Source organism: Centroberyx gerrardi, chromosome 7 (genome assembly GCF_048128805.1).
Source record: "Centroberyx gerrardi isolate f3 chromosome 7, fCenGer3.hap1.cur.20231027, whole genome shotgun sequence".
NCBI lineage: Eukaryota > Metazoa > Chordata > Actinopteri > Beryciformes > Berycidae > Centroberyx > Centroberyx gerrardi.
In genome coordinates, this window is record NC_136003.1 from 18,503,340 (window position 1) to 18,524,501 (window position 21,162).

The 21,162-nt window shown below is 45.9% G+C and overlaps 1 protein-coding gene across 1 annotated transcript in view; it reads right to left on the reverse strand.

Moving 5' to 3' along the window:
• coro7 (coronin 7) overlaps positions 1-21,162 on the reverse strand; it is a 115,396-nt gene that overhangs the window by 87,406 nt on the left and 6,828 nt on the right. Inside the window, exon 7 of the mRNA XM_071908427.2 lies at positions 15,640-15,690. Within this exon, the coding sequence (XP_071764528.2) occupies positions 15,640-15,690 (51 nt within the window). The remainder of the gene's footprint in view (positions 1-15,639; positions 15,691-21,162) is intronic.

The following is a 21,162-nucleotide window of genomic DNA, read 5'->3' on the forward strand; positions in this document are numbered from 1 at the left end:
ATTGAGTCTTACAACCATATTTTTTCTTAAAACGAGTGGAAAAATCTGCCAGTGGGGTTAGATAGTTTCACTTGTGTCCAATGCAGTTTGACTGGTTTTAATAATTGTCTTGAATAATGATCTTGATACTAGCGGAATGATCTGCTTTACTTTAAGACGCTGATACTTGATTCTAGAAAAGTGTTAAAACAAGTCAAACTTGCAAGAGAAACAAGTGAAATTATCTCAGCCTATTGGCAGTTTATAACTCGTTTTGACAAAAAATATGACTGTAGGACTTACTAAATTGTTAAGATGGACATTTTTTACAGTATTTTTGTCTTCCTGCATTGCCTTAACTCAGGTCTGAGGTAACAGAAGAGCGTGATTGTGGGATTTTCCCCAATCCCTGTCCCTGCTGTGCTGCGTAGAGTGTAACAGACAACGTGACACCATATATACCCCAGCTGCAGCCACTCATCCCTTCAACCTGCTCCTCATTTATCCCCCCCTCGCTCTCTTTCCACTCTGTTAATGGGCCCATCCTTCTTTTCCTTTAGTTTCCCCTCCTCTAATCAATAACTGTTGCCTTGTTCTTTTCATCACCCCCCGAAACACACTCCCTCCCTGTCTTTTCATCTACGGCTAATTAGGCTTTTCAGCAATTACTAGGTTTTCTTCATCCTGCTCTGTTTTCATGGCCCATTTAAGCAGTGATTCTGAGTCAGGATTGACTACCTCGAATGTAACTCTGACTTTACAGAAGCAGGCCGGCTTCTAGAAATAGGACAGAAGGGGAAGAGCAGGGGGAAAAGAGGAGGAATGGGGGTAGAAGATGGAAATCAAACCAGCCATTTTATTCTTTCATTTCCTCTGCCGCCTACCACCGCTCTTTTTCACTGTTAATTGGAACCATCTTACATTTCACTCATTTCTCCAAAAACTCCAGAAGCCACAAACCTTTCTCTATTTTTCCATACTTCTCCTTCCCTCGCTCTCTCTGCCTTCGTGAAGATTAAAATGAATGTGCGAGGTCAAAAGCTGGGCAGGGAGTGTAATCTACGGGAATGACAACACCGAGTAAATCCTTAGGTGCAGCTGCAACAGCAAGGATCAGTGAAGTGACCCTCCTGACATGAGGGGGTCATCCCACCCTGACTCACCCACACACACCACTGACAGCTTATACATGCAATATTAGCACAAATCTCTATTTGTAATAATAAAATACTAACTTCTAATAGGCAATGTGCAAATACAAATTTCACATCTAAGTCAGACTTCTGCTGATTCACCTCATAGTCTGTTACTGCCATCATCCCCTTTTTTCATACTTGTCTACAGCCATTCTTTCCCCCGTCTGATTTCCTTAGCGTCAGCAAATGAAAAGCACTGCGTAGTAAAAGCTAGCTGTGATGTGAGCCAGAGGGACAATGAGCGAGGCTGTGGGCCAGGTCTACTCTCCAGACCCCAGGCAAGACCCGAGGCCCAGGGAGAGGGAATAGTGATACTGGCTGGACTGATCCCTGGTTAAATATAGTATCCAGCGTGAATGGGCTATCCAGAAGTCTTTTCCCCTACACCAGTTGTTTCAGTTCCTTTTCTCTTCTTTCCCTACAGTCTCTTCTTAGCCTTTATAGGAATAAGCACGGAGCGATAGAGATAAGACACGGGGATGGATAGAGAATGGACAAATGTAGTAGATAGTGGAGAAGAGGAGAATACTGTGTCCTTGGTTTTACACACAAGAAACCTAAATCTTATGGGGAGATCAGGGGGATTTCCTCAATTTCTGCCCACACACACCCACTCATCAAACACTATATGTCATACGACAAATGTTTTCCTTATAACATAGCAGGTGCAACACTGTCATGAGTGTTATTACAGTTTCACTTTATGCTTCAGAAAAAAAATACATATTTGAAATCAAACCTTAACAGGTTAAATGGCCAGTGGAAGCTACATTTCTCCCTTAACTAGGCAGAATTTTGCTTCAGCCACAGTCCATATTTACACACATCTATGACACTATAAGAGTGTTATGGAATTAGTGGGGAAGTCCTCTGTATCACCAATTACAGGTTTCTGCACTGCATGACTGACAGCTGGCTCAGTTTCGGCGCACCATGGGACTTTGCGAGAGATTGATCGCCACTCGACCGCCCGCCGCAAAGACGTCACCGCGTGTTTTCGGAGGGCAGGAAAAATACTGGCCCTCAGAATCATTTGACCCAGTGGAAAAATAAAGCAAGAGGGGAAAAAGACGTAGAGGGAGAGAAGGGGGGGGGGGGTTAAGAAGAAGAAGATCGATTCTCTTTTAGATAGTAGACTAGAGAGGTAAAGAGGGAGAGAACGGAGAAGGCGGAGCTAGATAGAGGGAAAGATGCGGCGAAAGAGAGATAAGAAGGGCTAGAGTTAGAGGTTAGAGAGCTGATTCGTGGGCTGTGTTGAGTATAGGCCGTGCGGTTTGTCCACGAGTGGCTAAAAATACAGGCAGGGAAAATGGAAGTTGCATATACAGGCGCTCCGGTAGCGTCCGTGCTGAGCTGCACGAGTCAGGAGGCCCTGCTTTCTCACCGGTGTAGGCTTTCAGTAGCTGGCACTGCACTACCATACCTCCACTGCTGCTGCACTCATTTGTTTGCTGGAGGCTCCGTTCTCTCTTTACCGTTTAAACTCACACATTTTCATACTTTATTCTTTTCCATTTAAGTTAAGTGGGGTGTATTGTCAACGTTTTATGTACAATTTTCATCATGCATCATTGCCCCCTTCCCTGCTCCCCCATCCATCACATTCACATTCCCATCCATCCCCATCTACACTTAGCTGTAATGGTGGGATAGGACTGTAAAGATATAAACCCTCTTCAGACATCTCCCTTGTTGCCTACATGGCAGATTAAGACACAGTCGCAGCTCTATTCTGTGTGTTCCCCGTGCAGCCACAGTTCACCAGGCACATCTCAAAAGGCCACGGTTTGTCTATGGTAAAGGAATCTTTTAAAAGCGGATGTTTCCGGGACAAGTGTCAGGTGACAATGATCCACGGAGGTGAGTACACACGTGTGCGGCCAAAAAGCACATATCACGCATTGCGAGTGCCGTATGTCCGGTCACAGCCGTTCTTTGGTGGTGAAGGAGTAATCTTATCCAGCATGTGTATTTGTTGAGGAGACTGGAAGGGTGTAAAAACCATTAGCCAGCCGGACAGCCGGTGCAGGTTGCTTTCTACTCACTCACAATCACTCACAAAAGATCGAGCCAAGGAGCACTTGTTTTTCATTCTGCTTATTTTGGATGACTGCGGGGAGGAACAGGTCATCTGCCTAAAAAAATATGCTTGAAGGGAGACGAGAGATACATTTTCATACTCCGGAACCAGTGGCAGTTCACCTCCAGTGGTGTCAGAGGGGAATTATGGGAACTATATTATCCCTCAATTCCATTGGCTATGCTGTTATCTAACAGGATGCATCATACCAGACACGTTATGAATCTCACATTTGGGGATCTTCAGCACTTCATAAGCTGTTTCCCAAACTCCACTCTTGGGCCTCCCTAATTTAAAAAAAAAAAAAAAAAAAAAGGTTTTGGGTGCAACAAGGCACAGTCGCATTGTGATATTTGGTCCAGGCCTACAAATCAGTTTAACTGCCGTGCTAAGTGAAATGAAACACTGAAGTGGTAGAAGGGCTGTGATTATTGAGCCGCGGTGCTAATTGGGCCGTGTGGCCACAGACGGGGATCCAGCCAGCCAACTCAACCAGCCTGGGCTGTGGTCACCCCTCTCTGGGGCCTGGGGACAACAGATTGGACCAAGTCACACCACACTGTGGGGGGACTGGCACCAACTGTAGTGTGCCTACTGGCAGGAGCCTCCCTCTCGGAAAACTACCCGAGGTCACAGAGGTTGGTCTGGATCGGAATACCGGACAGAACTAGTCGTTTCCAGGAACTAACATGATTAACAGGACCATTGAATTGCATGAATCCTGGGTTTTTAGTCCAAAAGAAGCACTAGAGAGCCAGATGAGATTTCAAGTGTGTAGTCGTTTGGTGATCTCCAAGGTTTTTGATGGTTATTGTGGTTGACGTTCAAGCTATGAATATTCTAGAGATGCACTTGGTGGCTTGGTCCTTTGAATCCAATGAGAGATCCATGGGGCAGGATAGGACGATAATGACAGAGGAAGGAATGATGCTGCTGACAACAGCAAGAACTCTGAAACCTGGTGAGATGAGAATCTGCACACCAGACCTGCGCCGTAAAAACAAAGAGATGATTCTTTGGGGGGGGGGTTCCTGTGAAGAGAGGGTATGGTAGACAAAGCAGGAGCATGCAACACACAGCTAATCATGGCCACACTGCTGGAGACTCCATGAAACCCCTCAGTCCCTGCAGCCTGACCCAGCCCTAGAATGCCTGTTGTCATTTACAGCTCTTTCATAGTTGTGACGGATACGGTTAGCTGGCTTTAGTCCCTCTCCGAAACCACATCACAGAGGCTTCACATCTTCAAAGTACCCCCGCACATTGTATAGAGGCCTGGATTCTGCACAGTGGGTTTCACTCGGGAGGCACATGTGTGCAAGGCATGTCATGTGTATGTCATATTTGTATAAGCATTGAATCCTTCTCCTTGTGTAAATACAGGGGGTTATTCTTTTGTTTTACAATCCTGTTTAATCCACAATTTGTTTGCTGTAATCAAAATATGATATTGGAGCGCTCCTGCATCAGCTTGGAGGAGTTGAGGAGTTCAAGAGTTCATATTGTCAAAGCAAAATTTTGTAGCAAATGGTAGGCAAACAAAGTTAATGTGCGTATAATTACAGCAGGTGTTAACCTAAATGGGCATACATGTGCAATGAGATAATAACTTTAGTGCGTAATTAAACACGCTGAGGCTTTTATCCTTTTAACACTGGGTATCATTTCAATGCCCACAGCCCCAGTGTTGACCCATGGCAGACGTTCAGCACCAGAGCACGGGGCGGCTGACTGACAGCTTGATTAATCACCTCATCTACACTGTGCTAACAAACAGCTCAATCTCCCGCCTCTGCTCACACTGCTCTGCAGAACATTGCCAACCATGACAGACCCTCCAAAGCTAACTTTACCCCAACACTCAACAACGCCACTCAGGGAGAACCTCTGTTTAGCTCTTGCGTGAAACCACAAATTGTTGCAGGACCTCTTGTCTTAAGAAGCTCAATTAGTAAGAGATGAGCTAATTTGGCCTTTGTTGGAGAGAGGGGCTAGCATTTGCAAGACATGTGTGAGCCAGATTTGAGGGCCCCCTATGCTCAAATGCTTCCCAGGATAGGAGCTCATTATGTGAAAGAATACTTCTCATTGTCTGGCCCCAAATAAGCAAAACATTCACCACCAATGCAGGTATGCACACCTGTGCCCTATTCTTAATATCCTGTGGTAGATGGCAGCTGCACTGGGCTACAGTGCATTCCTCTAAAATAACCCCTGACAGACACTACATTGGCGGTTATTTTCATGGGGCCGTCAAAACCGGACCTTCGGATCTTTGTGTTCTGCGGCGCTCACCACCGTACGTGTTGAGTGGTGCTAAAACAAGCATCCCTGGATAAAATTACCCGCACACGTGGTGACACCACTGCCCAACCAGACCACAGCAGAAAAGAGAAGAATAAAGAGTACAATAACAGAAGAATGTATGGTGTCTAGACAACTCACCACTTCACAAACACACACGTATCTCTGTACTTCTTGTGAGCACCTTCCATACATGCCTAACCTTAATTCTTACCCTAAACTAAACCTAATCGCAAGTCCTCACCCAAAAATAGCCCCTTTAAGAAGTGAGGGCCGGCCAAAATGACCTCACTTCACAAAAATGTCGTCACTGCGATAGTCTAAAACTCAAACTGGTTCTCCCAAGAAAAGAGGTACAAACACACACACAGACACACACACACACATACACACACACATGCACACTAGACTAGAAGTCCAATAACAAAGGACCACCACTGTGTGAATTAGGGGGCCATATGAGTTTCACAAGCTTGTCTGAGAAGTCTCACCTCACATGTGCAGCGCCACTGTCTGACCTGCTAGTTAACCACCAGTATGATTAGCCTAGCATCTGGAGAAAACAGAGGCTGAGGTACACTAGGTACACTGGCTGGCCAAGGTAATTGAAATAGCACCAGTGTTTGGTCAATGTTAGGTCGGCTAGCCCAGCCACGGACGTAGCTCACACTGCACTTTATTTCCCTTAGGGCTCTCCGAGGTTGGTCTCAGCTGCGTCCTGGGGCCTTGCTCCCAGCTCCGTCCTGTGGCCTACCTCTGAGCTCCACTCTGGGGCCTTTATGTAGATCTCTTCTGACAGGTCAACTCCCTGAGCGGCTTGGTATTCCACTTGCCGTCAAGATCTGTTTACCATGACCATGATTGATATCAAAGTCCGATTCTAAGGAAAGTCACATTCTGTGGAAAGAAAATGTCCGTGTGCATGTGTGCGTGTGTGTGTGTGTGTGTGTGTGTGTGTGTGTGTGTCACTCACTCACTGTATGCACAAACAAAGTCTGTGTATTTAACTCAGCCTGATGACCTTAAGAGAGTCGACACACACAAACCCACAGAATCCATACACTTAGCACAAACATCATTTCACATACAAACAGTGCCTGCTGCCATTGGCTACTTGCATGCCCCAAAACCACACACTTAACAAATAAACTTTCCCAGTAATGGCTCATTAGCAACACAACACAGGGGAGAGAAGATCAACAGCAGGCCCAGTCACACCTCACCCCTCTGGTCCGGCTGTGGAAAGACTGATGGGAGGAAAACGGGCCCTGCCTGCTCTTGTAATACCTCCAGGACCAGCAGACTTTAGCCAAGGGCGAAGCTAAGACAGTGAAACAATTTGCTGTTTTATATGAAATGAATGATATACAGCAAAGTAGTGCAGAGGATAATTAAAGCCATATTGCATTTACTGAAAATACTGTAATACAGATAAAGAGTGCAAACTGAGGTTAAATCACAGATGAGTCGTGAGATGCTGAAATTGTGATGATTTGGGAAGCGCTGATGTCGTTGATGTAATTCATCTCTTACACCAAATCAGCCAAAGGAAGCTTTCTCTCTCTCTCAAAAATGATGACAGGAACTTCCCAAACCGTAAACAAGTGATTCACATGTGAACTGACCTCATTAAACAAGTGGCAATCATTATTTCTTAGCTCAATCTCTCAATATTTCCCCCCCCTCATCCCTCAACTCTTGATAAATTGCAGGAAGATTCTGATAACAAATGACTTGACAGCTGTAGGATTGCACCAATTCCAATGATGGCGAATCCTCACTCCCAGGATGCAGCGGGAGAATGCACTAACCGTCGGCCATTTTGGCTCCAGGTGTCACCCACATGTGTGCGTAGGGCCTTAATTAGTTGGAAACTAAGAGTCCCAGGGCAGCCAGCGCGCTAATGAGGCCTCCGCTCACAAACAACACACACATGTGAGCAAAGCGCTCCGTCGCTGCCAGCTGGCACACACCCTTACCCTCTCTCTCCAAAAGAACACTTCAGCACCCCACCCTACCCCCCCCCCAGAACACACACTCTCTCTCTCACACACACACACACACACACACACACACAGAGAAAACCCTGTTCATTAGCTAAAGCAGCTCAAACCCCTTCACCCCCTGAATCCCATCCCCAAAATTCCCGTCTCCTTCAGCCCTGTACTCCTTGACCCTCTCACCTCCCTCTCCAGCAAGTCTCTCCAGTAACCAGAACAACCTACATTCATTAACTCATCCTTCTGTTTACTAGACAAACACACAAAACTTCATTCAAATATGACACCGAACCAAACCCAAAGTAAGATTGTCTCCTAGTTTACTTAGAAAATAAGCACACGCTGAGCAGCAAAGCCATAAAAAAAACTAGGCATCCATGAATGAATCTTAATTGAAACTGACTCCAGTGCAGTAAATGGAATAACCAGATGATATGCCACTGCATTGAGGGGCTATCCGGGACACCAAAAAATCCTGTCCCCTCATTAGGAAAGATTCCTTTTTGGCCTAGCCAGATTCCCTCAAACCATAACTAACACTGGCACGGGGCTGCCAGTAACACAGGGAGCTGAGAGGATGGAGCGAGAGAAGGAGAGAAGAGAAGAAAGAGAGAGGGAGAGAGAGAGAGAGAGGGGGGATGGGAGAGGGGGGGTCAACATCTGGGCCGAATTAACCACTGGCTATTAGCAGGCCCTGAACCCAGCAGGGTCCAATGGAGAAAGACACAGGCGTAGGGCACTAGGCATGGGGGTGAAGGGGAGAGCATACAGAGAGAGACATACCACAGGAGTAAAGACAGCGGGGTGAGAGAGGGCATGGAGAGGCAGAGAGAGAAGGGTGGGGGTACAAGACGTAACCTACAGAGACAGGTGAGGTGGACGGGGCCAAGTAGAATTATGTCTGCACGTATTTTAAAGCAGCAATACACCTGCAACAGTGATCTCATCTGAGGTAGGTTATCATATGAATTAATGCCTTTTTGATCCAGCATGACGCGGGTTGAAGTGTCAGTGCAAGTCCTGCTTGATGAGAGGCTACATAAAGGTAAGACATCAGCCCTGGGGGGAGTGGGGGGGTCAAAGGTCGCAGGGATTACGTTGGTTACATGGAGATCAACCTGCTATTTGGCAGCTTGACCCTTTAACAGAACTAAAGACATTATTTGCCAGGAGTCTTTCCTGCTCAATATAACTCAGCTGAGTGTATCGTGATCTCGCTATGTGGGGTAAAAACAACAAAAAACCTAAATTTCTCCCAATCATCAATCCCCCTGACAGCATCATATTAACTGTTTATTGGCACCTATCTACGTTATCTTGTACCACTGTGTTAAACAGTGCCATTTATGCACTCACCCTTTTACTAGGGAGGTGAAAATGCTCGTGAGGAGGAGCGCACTGCTGCAGAGTATACACAGGAATATTTCTGCAATGACATGTTTACATTAGGAGAGAGAAATAGATGTTGGCCCCAGATTCAGCACTAAAAACCTGCGTGTTTTCAGACAACACTAAACATCCAAGAAACAGTAGACGAGGTTGCTATAATAGACTGCCCACTAAAGTGTTAACACTAATCGGCTTGTTCCAGCAAACAGCATGATTGGGTATATCAAGAAATAGTTTTTAAAATGCAGAAGCGTGTGCTTGGTTGATTCCTTGGTTTTAGGCTAAATTATGTAGCTTATATAGCTGGAATTTGGAGCTTAGCCTCTGTGTAAGGCTTTGACATATTCTTGGAATGAGCTGCGGTGCTTTATGGACGTTATATTTCACATTTTACAATGTTGACTCCATATCCCTGTGGTGTTAGTATTAGACATTCTCCGAACTCTAAACATGTTTTATTCTGGAGGAAGTATCAAAATCTCATTCTCTGGCAAGCGCTGACAGAGTCTGTGAGAAGAAATGATTTGTTGGGAAAACAGGATAGTGAGCATTTTTGAGGCTGCGGATAGAATCTCTACATCTACATCTGATCGTCTGATAAACATTTTTTTGTGGTACTAGAAATTCGTCTTTTAGCCTGCATCCCCCCCAGCGGGAAGTCAAAGCTCAGCGCCAGCTGCAGATCATGTTTGTATGTGGAAAACTAAGTGACACAGACGGGTGTAAAGCTAAGTGACTGCGCAGTCTCATCTGAGTCACTGTGTGGCTCAGGAGATCTGGTGTGATCAGCCTGTCTTTCCTTCATGCCTGTCGGTGAGGTCAGCTGTTTGAGTCCGCAGGGACAAGAGCGCCGGCCCCTTTGACATCAAAACCATGGGACAGCGACACTTACCAGGTGGAAGACAATACACTACAGGCGATTAACCACTTATTCCTCTTTTTTTGTGCATGGTTCAGATACACAAAGAGAATGAGTGAAGATAAAGGCATCAAAGCAGCAGTATATTAAGACACATAAAAGTCCAAATTAAGTCCTTCCATTTCACCTCATGTGTCTCTCAACCTCTCTCCTCCTCCTCCTCCATGGCTTTCCCTCTGGGTCTACATATTACGATACAAACTAAACTCCTCTGCAGCAGTCACAGAGCTTCATTGTACTGCCTGCCAGAGTCCACACACACATACTAAGCTCACCGTGCCCGCTGGTAGTTTATTCTGCCTGTAATGAGAAATCTGATCATGGGCACACACACGCGCACACACGTGCGGTGCGGCGCGCCCACACACACACACACACACTCCCAAACATAAGAATACAAAGGCACACAGATGCATGAATGCAGTTTATTCTGCCTGTTATGAGAAATCCGAGCATAGACACACACAGACACACACACACACACCTACCAGGGAGTTCTGTCTGTCTATTTTACGGCGGGATATAAAAGATGGTATGAGTGGCTGCTCACAGCCACCTATAGCAGTGAAACCGCTGTGCTTTTCCTTGGCCCTGCCCAGCGTTCCCTCCTCAGGTCCAAACCCATTCCAGCCCGTGGTCCTCTCTAATTTCACCCAAAGCAGCAGAAGCCTGAGCTGAAAAGGAGGAATCTGGCCCCCAAGTCCAGAAAACTATTCCCTTTTCCTGTCTCCCTCCTCTTCCAGCGACCACAGATCGACAGCTCTACGGCCAGCGCTGGCCCAAAACTATGAGGGGTATTTTCAGCACTGTAATTTGAAGCACACACAGTACACACATACACACAGAACCACACACACACACACAAAGCCTCTGTGTATACATAAAGACATGTACAATAAGACAGGACAGGAGACACAAATGCCCGCTAAGGCACGTGCACCACACCCACAAGACACCTCGTCCAGTCGAGATCAGATCAGTACTTGTGCCTGTCCCTCCTGTGAGCTGCGTCTGAGGAGCCAGAGCACAGTGAGGCAGGCAGGGCGGAGGCCTCACTGCACAGAGATGGGAAAGAGACTCTGAAAACAAGAGGCCAATATAGGGACGTTATGGCAGGGAGGGTAGCACCCAGAATAGCCAAGGGAGTAAGAAAGAAAGCGGACTTGAATACTAGATACAAAGCTAAGTTTTGATACTTAAAGGGAGATTTGACAGACGCTTCACCTATATACTATTTGATCCTTCCCTTGTGGGTAATTCCTGAATTCCTGATTCCTGAATAATGATTTTTGTTAGGGTCTTTAGTTCATTGGATATTAGGTTTGAATTGAATTATTTTACAATCCTGGTCACACTTTTAAGTATATAAGACAGCAATATTTTTCCAGCAGCATCCATCACCGAGGCTTTGACTGATGCTTTTTTTTTATCTACATCGTTTCATTGAGCTTTAACTAACACAACAAGGGGTCAGTGTCCTCCAGATGACATCAGGCAGTGGATAATTTCATACTTAAAATCTCTCTGTAATTCTTAATCCAAAGTTGAGAAAGATTGCTCACCGTTTTTAAATATGTGGGGGAAGATATACAAAATATATCAGCTCAAATGTTGACTGAAGTGCCATTTTAATGGCCAGATTGGGACAAGAAGAGGAAGTCAAACAAAACAAAACAGAATAAAAAATTCAAATCTGAAATTCTATCTGCCCTTCAGCGGTGGGAGAGGGAGTGGGAGTATGCCACATGTGCGGATACACACACTCTCCCGAAGCGTGCCAGCTACCTAAATACACCCGTCTGTATGCTCGCGCACACACATACACACTCATGCACTGATTACAGATGCAGTATATACTGCTCCTCCTGTCCAAGACCTTAATTACCCTGCACAGTCTTATTTCCCATAAATACAGCAAGAGCAGGGCTGTAATTAGGGCCTATATTTACCCCACCTGGCTAGGGGAGAACCCAGTTCAATGCTGGCCAGAGGGATGAGCCAGCCCCAGGCTTCTGCACTGGACTGCGCTGCCATGGGTGGAACCAAGACACCAGTGGACACACATCGTCTGATTGTAACTCTACCAATGACTGATAGAGGTGTGGTTTTGTCCTGAGCAACCCTCGGGACGGTGAGATAGACAGATAGTTGTGGCTCCAAAGAAAAGGAATGGATTAGGGCTGCACGATATTGGAAAAAAATGACATTGCAATATTTTTTTTTTCTGCGATATATATTGCGATATGAAAAAATATAGGAATTTTCACCAAATGACTTGAATAGCTCTATCAAGCCTTGCCCCTTTAAGAAGGTGGCGTTGTGGGTAACCTGCGCGGGTGATGTAGTAGGAAGTGAGTGTGTTTTTGTTTTTAGCCGCAGCCAGAGTGAGTTGCAGGATGCAACTGAGTGAGTAAAGTTACCATAGTTAGCGGGAAAAGAGCTTAGACCGTCACCGAGAGGCCGTGCATTATGTTCACTGCTGTACCGAAATAAAGTGCCAGTTCTCCACTGCAGATTTGGTCTGGACTCTTAGTAAAAAGCTTGTTACCAGCTACGAGCCGGCTAAGCTAAAATAGGCTAGCACAACACCAGAGGCTTCCCAACTACGGTTCGGAGCCGCGAAAGCTGGAAAGGTAACATACGCTACTCTTACAACAAACCCTTAAATCGGAGTAAATGATGTTATATCAGACAGACTTCTCTTGTAGATTAGTCATGGAAAATGAGAACTGTGCGAGTTTTCCTTTTGTATCAAGCAGCAAAAAAGTTGTAGCATGACGTGTTTGAGTTAATTTGCCTTACTTGACATCACACGTCCTGCGATGTGACTATTGCGCATGCGCACATCGCGATGACGATGCTGAATCGATATATCGTGCAGCCCTAGAATGGATTCAAAACATTTAATGAGATTCTGCAGATGAAAGCACATATTACATGCAAAAGCACGGGTGATGTCAAAGCCATTCTTCTCAGATTAGCCAGTTGTTTTAGATCCACATAAAATGTTTAAAAACAAGTACACACAGTGCAAAATTAAGTCATTTTATTTGTGTACTAGAGGGAAATAGACACTCTCACCTCCTCAAAAAAAGAGGAATCCTTCCCTCACTCTAATGGTCTCCAGCTTTCGTGAGATAGCCTGCCTCAGAAATCATTTCAGGGAAGAGTTGCGGCTTCTCTTGATGAGGACAACTGATTGGCTCTCATGTGAGAAGCCAAACAGACCTCCCAGTGAGGTTACATACTCAAATAGCATGGACACTTCTCTGCCCCTCGCTGTTTACTTTGTGGCCAGACTGGCCTTTCCCTGCCATCAAATCACATCTGAAGCAACAAAGTGATCAAGATGCGGAGTGGAGAAAGCGGAGAAAGTGGAGACGCTTCGACGTGTCCTCACATCAGGCACAAACAAACGATTTTGTGGCATTACAGTGAAACCGCTGATACAATCGGAAATGTTATGTGTTATGTAGCGTGGTGTTGAACATTGCTCCGAGGGCCCAATGTATACATTAGCGCTTCACACTCTATCCATCCAAATTACTGGCCTCATCGCGTCTCTGTGGGTTCGGGATTCACCGCCCGCGCCCCTTAAAGCCTGCTCTAGCGGATTGGGTGTTAATGGGAGTGGCGGTGATTCTCACGTTCTCCAGAGAGAGAGGGAGACGCACATCTGAAAGCTGTCAGGGTGAGGCTTTGCCCGCTCTGGACTCAGAGGGCTCTAAACTGAAGCCGACGCCTCTCAAGGCAGGCCCTCTTATATTTCAGAGAGACGGACAGGGAAGGGCCAGATAAAGAGCGAGATAGAGAAAAAGAGAGCGCTATGTGCGTTTTTGTGTATTTAAGGTAGAAAGGAGAAATGGACCAGATGAGTTGGGGATAGAAAGATAGGGAGAGAGGGGAGAGAGAACAAGAAAGCAGGAGAACACTAAACCAAAGGAAGAGGAACCCTCTAATAACTTTGATCTCGGTCCCAACCCTTCTCTGGTTTGAGGCGGTGAAGCCATGTGAGGAGTGCAGGGGCGGACAGCATGCTGACTCAGGCCTCCCTTCTCCTCTGTTCTCCTCTCCGTGGCGGTGTGACCAGGGAGATTTTGAGCCCAAGCTGGGGCTGTTCTGTAACCTCTGGTACTGAGAGAGAGTGAGAAAGAGAGAGAAAGAGAGAGAGAGAGAGAGACAGAGAGAGAGAGAGAGAGACCAGCGGACTTGGCTGGAATGTCACAGCAGCACATCCCCACCACCAGTAACCACTGGGCTCTTATTGAAGATGCTGGTTCAGACAGACAGACTCTCCTCAATACTGATTCAATCTAAACTAATGAGAACCTTTAACTGAACAAAATGATTTACATGCAACGTGAGTACAATTTGATTTAAATTACTCTGAGCAATCGGTTAAGCAGAGTATGTCTAGTGGCCGAGGACCTGGAAAAGCGTTTAGTCGGGCAATTTGGAGCGCTGTTGAAAAGCTGTGCTTAATGCCTAGCGACAAAGAGCAGGGGAGCCAAGAGAACGGGAGAATATTCAAACAGGCCCTTTGGAGAGCTGCTGAATAGCTGTGTGTTAAAAGGACTTCAACACTCTGACACACCTGATGTAAACATCCAGGTTCAAACACTTGGAGTGGAGCCAGCCGACCTCGACTCATGTTACTTAAGCAAACACACACACACACACACACACACACACAAATGCACTGTACATGCACTCCGTATTGTGAAGGCAGACAGTTCTAAGTGCGCCACAAAGAAAATAATCCACGTATACCTTTTTCACGGCTGGCTTCCTGCCTGTCCGAGTTAATGACGTCAGATAACACACATACCTCTGAAACACTAAGCCTTTCACAAAGGTGTCAAAGCTTCACAAACACACGCACAGAGCAACACATAGGTGCGCGGACGCAGACACACACACGCACAGACGTGGGTCTACGCATGCACACGGACACACGTACACGCAAATATGCAGTCACCCTCCCTTTCCCAACCATACAAGGTGATGTGCCTTCCAGGTATTTCTGTGGTCTAATATTTAATCTGCAGCGGCATGTAGTGTTTTTGCAGGATTCCCCGTGTTTACAGATGAGAGAGCCCAGGGCCTAAGACAGGCCGAGCATCTCACTAATGAAAACTCTCTGGGAGGTCCGGCACTGAAAAGTGTGAGAATATTTGACCAGCCTCACACACACACACCCTTCATCCCCTCATCCCTCAACACACACACACTCTTCCAGCCCACTTCCTCATTGCCGCCGGTTGTGATGCAGTCCTGTCGGCTCGGTCCTGGACTGCCATTGGTGAGAGATTTCCAATAAGGAAGTGAGGAGTGGTTTGGGAGCCGAGGTTCACGGTCGTACTAGCTTGGTGTGGGATGGTTACCCGTGGGAAGAGGAGAGCAGGGGAAGCGACTTGTGTACCATATCCATAAATCAATAGTAGATGAATCACAGAGAGTGGCCAGTGGTGAGATCTCTGGGTTAATGTCAACATGTTTATCACTGGATGAGGGGGGAAAAAATATCACACTTACAGTAAATGGCTGTGGAGTGACAGTGGGACCAGAGGCGTGAAATACAAGGGATCTTTTTTCCCCAAATTTACCTCTCCGTTGTAGATTTATTTGTTAAAAGGTGTCACATCAAGAACTGTGTCCTACATGAGTGAATGTGTTTCCCTTGGATGGATAGCTGCGTTTGAATACCTTAGTTTCTGAGAGTGGATGTCAGCTGTTTTGAGAGTGTGGTGAAGGCTTTATTAGAAGACTTACCTGAACAGGTGTCAGCTGGGCTCTGGGGTCAAACACTCGCAGCATCTTGTCCTGGACAGACAGAGAGAGAGGAGGAACTTTAGAAGGACTGAAGAAATCAAGAAATTATTCACAATAAATTGTGGCACATTACATATTGACAAGTGTTATAACAACTCAAGCCCGTGAAAACTCAAAAGCCCTCAGTTTTAAACCTGGTCTGTATGGTGACTGGTTGGTAACTCGGTTTTCTTTTTCAGTCTCAAACAGAGCAAAACGACATAGACAGAGTCTGGTAAGTAACAATAACGTGTGTGTGACAAGTCTGTGTTTTACAGTGAATTTTGGCTTTGTGAGAAGCATGAATGCGATGTGCAAAGAGGTCAAAGAGCATGTGAGAGGTCAGGATTTTAAGTTCTCACAGAGAAAAGGGGAGAAGGATAAGAGGCTCCTCAGACAGCTGTGATTTGCTCCACAGAAATACCACTGATATATGAAAGCTGAACATATTACATGTGACCAGCAATGCAATTTTTACTTTGAGATTGTGGTGGAAGTTTTCTGTAATAAAGAGACTTGGAGAAGAGAAGTTGTCTTTCTGTCATCTTTATTGCTTGCAAGCAAGGCACAATGCTCACCCAACGAGTGTGTGAAACAAAGAGCACAAACCAAGAGTTTGTCTTCTCAAAGGCCAGTTTAGACCAAAGATTTGCGACGAGATGAGTTGAAACTTGCAACTACTTGCAATGCGCCGGGTCTGCAACGTTCTGAAACCTGCCAGTTTACACCAATGCAACTAGACGAGATGGTGTATCGTTTCCATAGCAACGACTCTCTGTACTTCCGTTCTTACTACCGGCTTTTCAGGCTTTTTTTGCAGCTGGATAATTTGTAGTGTCTTAACATATGAATGAGGATAGTGATAGTAAGTTACTTGCTACAGTTGCAGTTCTAGCATTGATGAAACAGCGTAAAAAACGAGAGGGTCGAGAATTTGGAGCCGTCCATGGGTGCTTCAACGGAATACCCAGGGGGCTTATGCAAATTTAATGCCGTGAACTTGAGACAGGAGATCTCCCCTCTTTTGTCAATTTCTCCCGTCTATTCCAGGAGCAGTTCCGTCGTTTAGAGGAGTTGGTGTCACCCCCTTTGCTACGAGCTGATTGGCTGTTGAAACAGGTGACCTACTTTACGTTCTAAAACCAGCCACTGGCAACTTGACAAGCTGAGTCGCAGGCGACGCCACCAGCCGGCTTGAGTCGAGCTGAGACGGCCAGTTTACACCGCTGCAACTTTTCCGTGCAACGTTCTAAAACGGTTTCATCTCGACGCAAATCTTTGGTCTAAACTGGCCTTTAAAGTGGAGCCCAGCTGCAAAAGTCTGGCCCATCCTTATCATAAGTTTCTGTGATAAGAAGTTTCTGTGAATAAACCGGTTTTCACTGGCTTTCCAGGGTCGTCTTGACACAGTGGCCTTTATCTCAAGCCAGTGGAAAAGTACTGCAGGCAACAGAGGAATAAGACAGTGCTTAATGCATAGAGAAATAGAATGGTATAATATAATTTCCACTACAGAGATATTTTGCAAATCATTAATAATAATCACCTCCATCTCAAGATAATTCACAGATGGAGAATCACATAAATACACACAAGCTTCCTGATTATCCCTAGTATATCAATGCAATCTGACTGATCCATCGTTCGCAACAGTAATCCAGTGACCTCTCCATGGCCTTATGCGCCTTGACCCCAACCCGCCCAACCAGCATACGGCATCAATCACGGCAGCCAATCAGAGGGGTTCCTGCGTGATTGAGAGGAAATGGGACCTAATGGGATCAGGCTGTGACCGGGACGTGCGTGTCTGCCGCCCCGTCACTCAATACCATCGTGTGACTGTGATCACAGCAGCAGCTTGACATACGGGGCTGATAGCACGTAATAACTATGAGGGCTTAGACCAAACCATGCACACACTTAACACACATATACATGTCAAAGGGAATCAGGGGGCTGACAATGACGTATTCAAGCACACACACAAAAAAGAAATGGCCCATACATACACACACGGGGACACCATGCAACATACTGCCCCACACACATAAATACACACATCAAACGTCCCAGCTGTCTATGCAGCAGCATTTTATCCTCGCAGGCTGAGCGAGGGTTTCCCCTCTCCCTGCGCCAGCTCAAAGATCTGCTCTCCCCAGCCGTCCATGAGGGGATTTATTTGCTGTTTGTTGGCTAGAATAGCAAACAGGGGCTTTTCCTAATGTGCCGTTTCTCTCTCTTTATCTCACTATGTGTGTGTGTGTATATACTAGCCCACCCACGAATATGAGTGCCCCAAGGCTATGTCTTCGGGCCTCTGTGACCTAAGCCTAAGCCAAAGACTCAGCAAGCAGTGCCAGAACGACACACACACACACACACAAACACACACAAAATAGATTTTCCAACCACATGACCTCTGAAAAAGAGCTCACCTATCGGTAAAATTGGCAAATTCTAGCTAAATCCATCTCTGGAGATTCTCTGCACTTACTGACCTCAGTATACCCACAAAGGACCAGCATAGTCTGTCTAAATTTGGAAAGTCAGCCTTTTATTTTAGCGCCCCAAATTCTTGGAATGATCTTCAACACACGCTAAAAATCAATACTCTACTAACCTATGGACAATTTAAAACCATGATCACAAACCTCCCTGCCTCAATGTGTAACTGTTTTAACTGATTTTCTTTATTCTCATCTATGTTTTGTCCTATTTATTTTTAACTTTTAACTTGTCTGTAACTCAACATCATTGTAAATGAGGGCAACCTCAATGGTTCTTCGAGTTTAAATAAAGGTTTGAATGAATGAGTGAATAGGACATGGCACACACACACACACACACACACACACACACACACACACACAGGCGCTGGAAAATGTTAGCTCGTAAGTTTACCAGCCAATTTGGCAGGTGACCAACCATTTGAAGGTCCAATTATATTCCACACATGTAGTTACCTGGTAAAATAGTAAATGTGGCAGGTTCATTTTGGGATTTACCAGCCACTGTGGCCAGCGGACAAGAAAGCGAGTTCCCTACCCAGACGCACGCACCCTCACATAAACACACACACACAAACACACACTTGCCAATACAGGCTGTTCACTGCCATCTCATCTTAAGTGTTGTTGTGCAAACAACAACATGTGAGGGAGGAAAGTATCTGGCTGTGCAAACAGACAGATGAGGGGCCAGCCACATACAGATGTGCCCACCGTACAAGCACACACACTCAAACAAGCAAACACACTCCCTCTTAAACCTATGACAATAACCCATATAAACACACACACACAGTGATCCACCTAAACTCATAAATGCACAGATGGAGGGCCCAGATAACAGTGTGTGCATGTGTGTGCTGAGACAGCAGCTGTTTAATCAAAGTGACAGAGACTTGCCTCATTCTCAAGCTGCTGTTAATGAGTTTTCCCTGCCACACAACTTTCACATGCACACACACATACACACACACACATACACACACGCTGGGAATCTGCAACCAAGGGCGCTCTCTTGACTCATCAAACACACCACGCTGCCAGCCTCCCTTTCCCAGTCTCCCACGGTTACCAGTGTCAAAGTCTGTTGTGATTGGCAGTTTCAGATGGCAGGATCTCTTCATCCTATCTCGTTCTTTTCACCATGAGAAATATGGTACTGAGTTTAGCCATAATGTGACAAAGCTACACTTTCAACTTTCAAGGTGGACCAAAGGACCAATAAATCCTACGACACCTCATTTTGTAAACAGTGCACCTCCCTCTCCCATCCATCACTCATATAAACACAGTCTTTCCTCCCGCGCTGCTCTCACTACCTGTGGATTTCCCTTCCCTAAACTGAATGGCGCCTTTCTCCCTCTCTGTCTCTGCGAGTGTGTCATAAATATACATCTCTCCAGGTCCAAACGAGGCCTGTCATGAGTCCGGCTCTTTGGGGTGGTGGTCTCCCCTTCATCTTCCCCCACCCCGGCCCTGTGCCCCAATGTTTACCCTATGGGAGGGCCAGGGGATTGGACCCACATGTTGGCAGGCCCTATTTGCTTTAATAAGCTGGATTGGAGAGATTGAAGGGGCCTTTTGGGTTAAATGACACCAGAGCCCAACAGGGCAAGAACCTTGGAGGCCCCTGGCTCTGATCTTGGCTCACATTTCTCCCTCTCTTTCTTTTCTGTTGCCTTGTTCTTTCAGGCTACGCTGAGGCTGATGGTAGCTCTGGTGAGGACAATTATCCTGTCAAGGTAAATGTCGCGAGTTGGATATGAGCTGTGATGGTTGGGGTAATTTGTTTCTTGTCAGTGCAAATACAAAAAAGGGTATTAAACTGACAATCATACCTGCTAAATACACACATATGGCAGATCTCTATGTAAAAGTTTGTTCTGTCTCAGGCACAAGTAAGCTCGTTGTGCTTTGCCTAAATTATACACCAGAGGCCTCTGCCTCACTGTCAAACCAATTAGTGTGTGTGTGTGTCTCTCTCTCTCTCTCTCTCTCTCTCTCTCTCTCTCTCTCTCTCTAAGAGGATGCAAATGAGGGAACAAACACACAGACATTCATTACGGCGCATACGTTGAGTGCAGAAACTGTGCAATAATGGATTATGTTAACCTCCACTGATGAAAAAGCCCCTAGCTCTCCTAATAAACTAAAGCTATTCATGAAACAATTCCACTTCAACTCATAAATCTATTCTTTCTCTGCCCCCTACTCATAAACCCATACCGCCTCCCTCCTTCCACCTCCTACCCAAAATATTAACAACCTAATGGAAAACCCTTCAAGCTCTGTGATTATTTCCTGATGACAGGGAGGAGATGGGGCCACATGGATGCCTAAAAAACCAGATCAGGCTCCCTCTCTTGGGCAATTAAATCAGTTGCTCTTAGGCTTCGCCCAAGGTGAGGTGTGAGTTCCCCTTGTACAGTTCTCTTTGTTCCCTTCCAATTCGGCCATAACTACTGTAAGTTGTCAGGGGAGTGATGGAGGGAGACTCCTGATGAAGGGGAAGGGGAGGGGGCAATGGGGAATATGGGAAGGTGTACTGGGGATAGGGGTCAGGGGTCAGGGGGGTTAAGACAAACCAAAAGCCCTGATGGATGCATCCTTCACACGCAGGTATGTGCCCTCGTTAGTGCCCTAATTAACAAGTTAGTCCAGTTTCCATTCTGACTGGGAAAAACTCCACAGGCACTCCACCAGCAAGTCAGCGGCCAAGTCTACTCATGCTACTGAACATTTCTTTAATATGCTTTTGTCGTCACTATTACCCTATTAAGACTAACTGGTTATTAGGTGTTTTACGTCACAGCGTTTCCAAGTTTATCCCTTTTTCCCCCGAGGAGAACGCATTTCCCAGAACTGTTCACTAATTCCTGTTATCCAGTGTGTGATCCCCACCCTTGTTTATGAGAGTCACCCCTGTTGACATGTTGATGGAACAATCCCCGCATAAACATGAAATGACCCACACAGA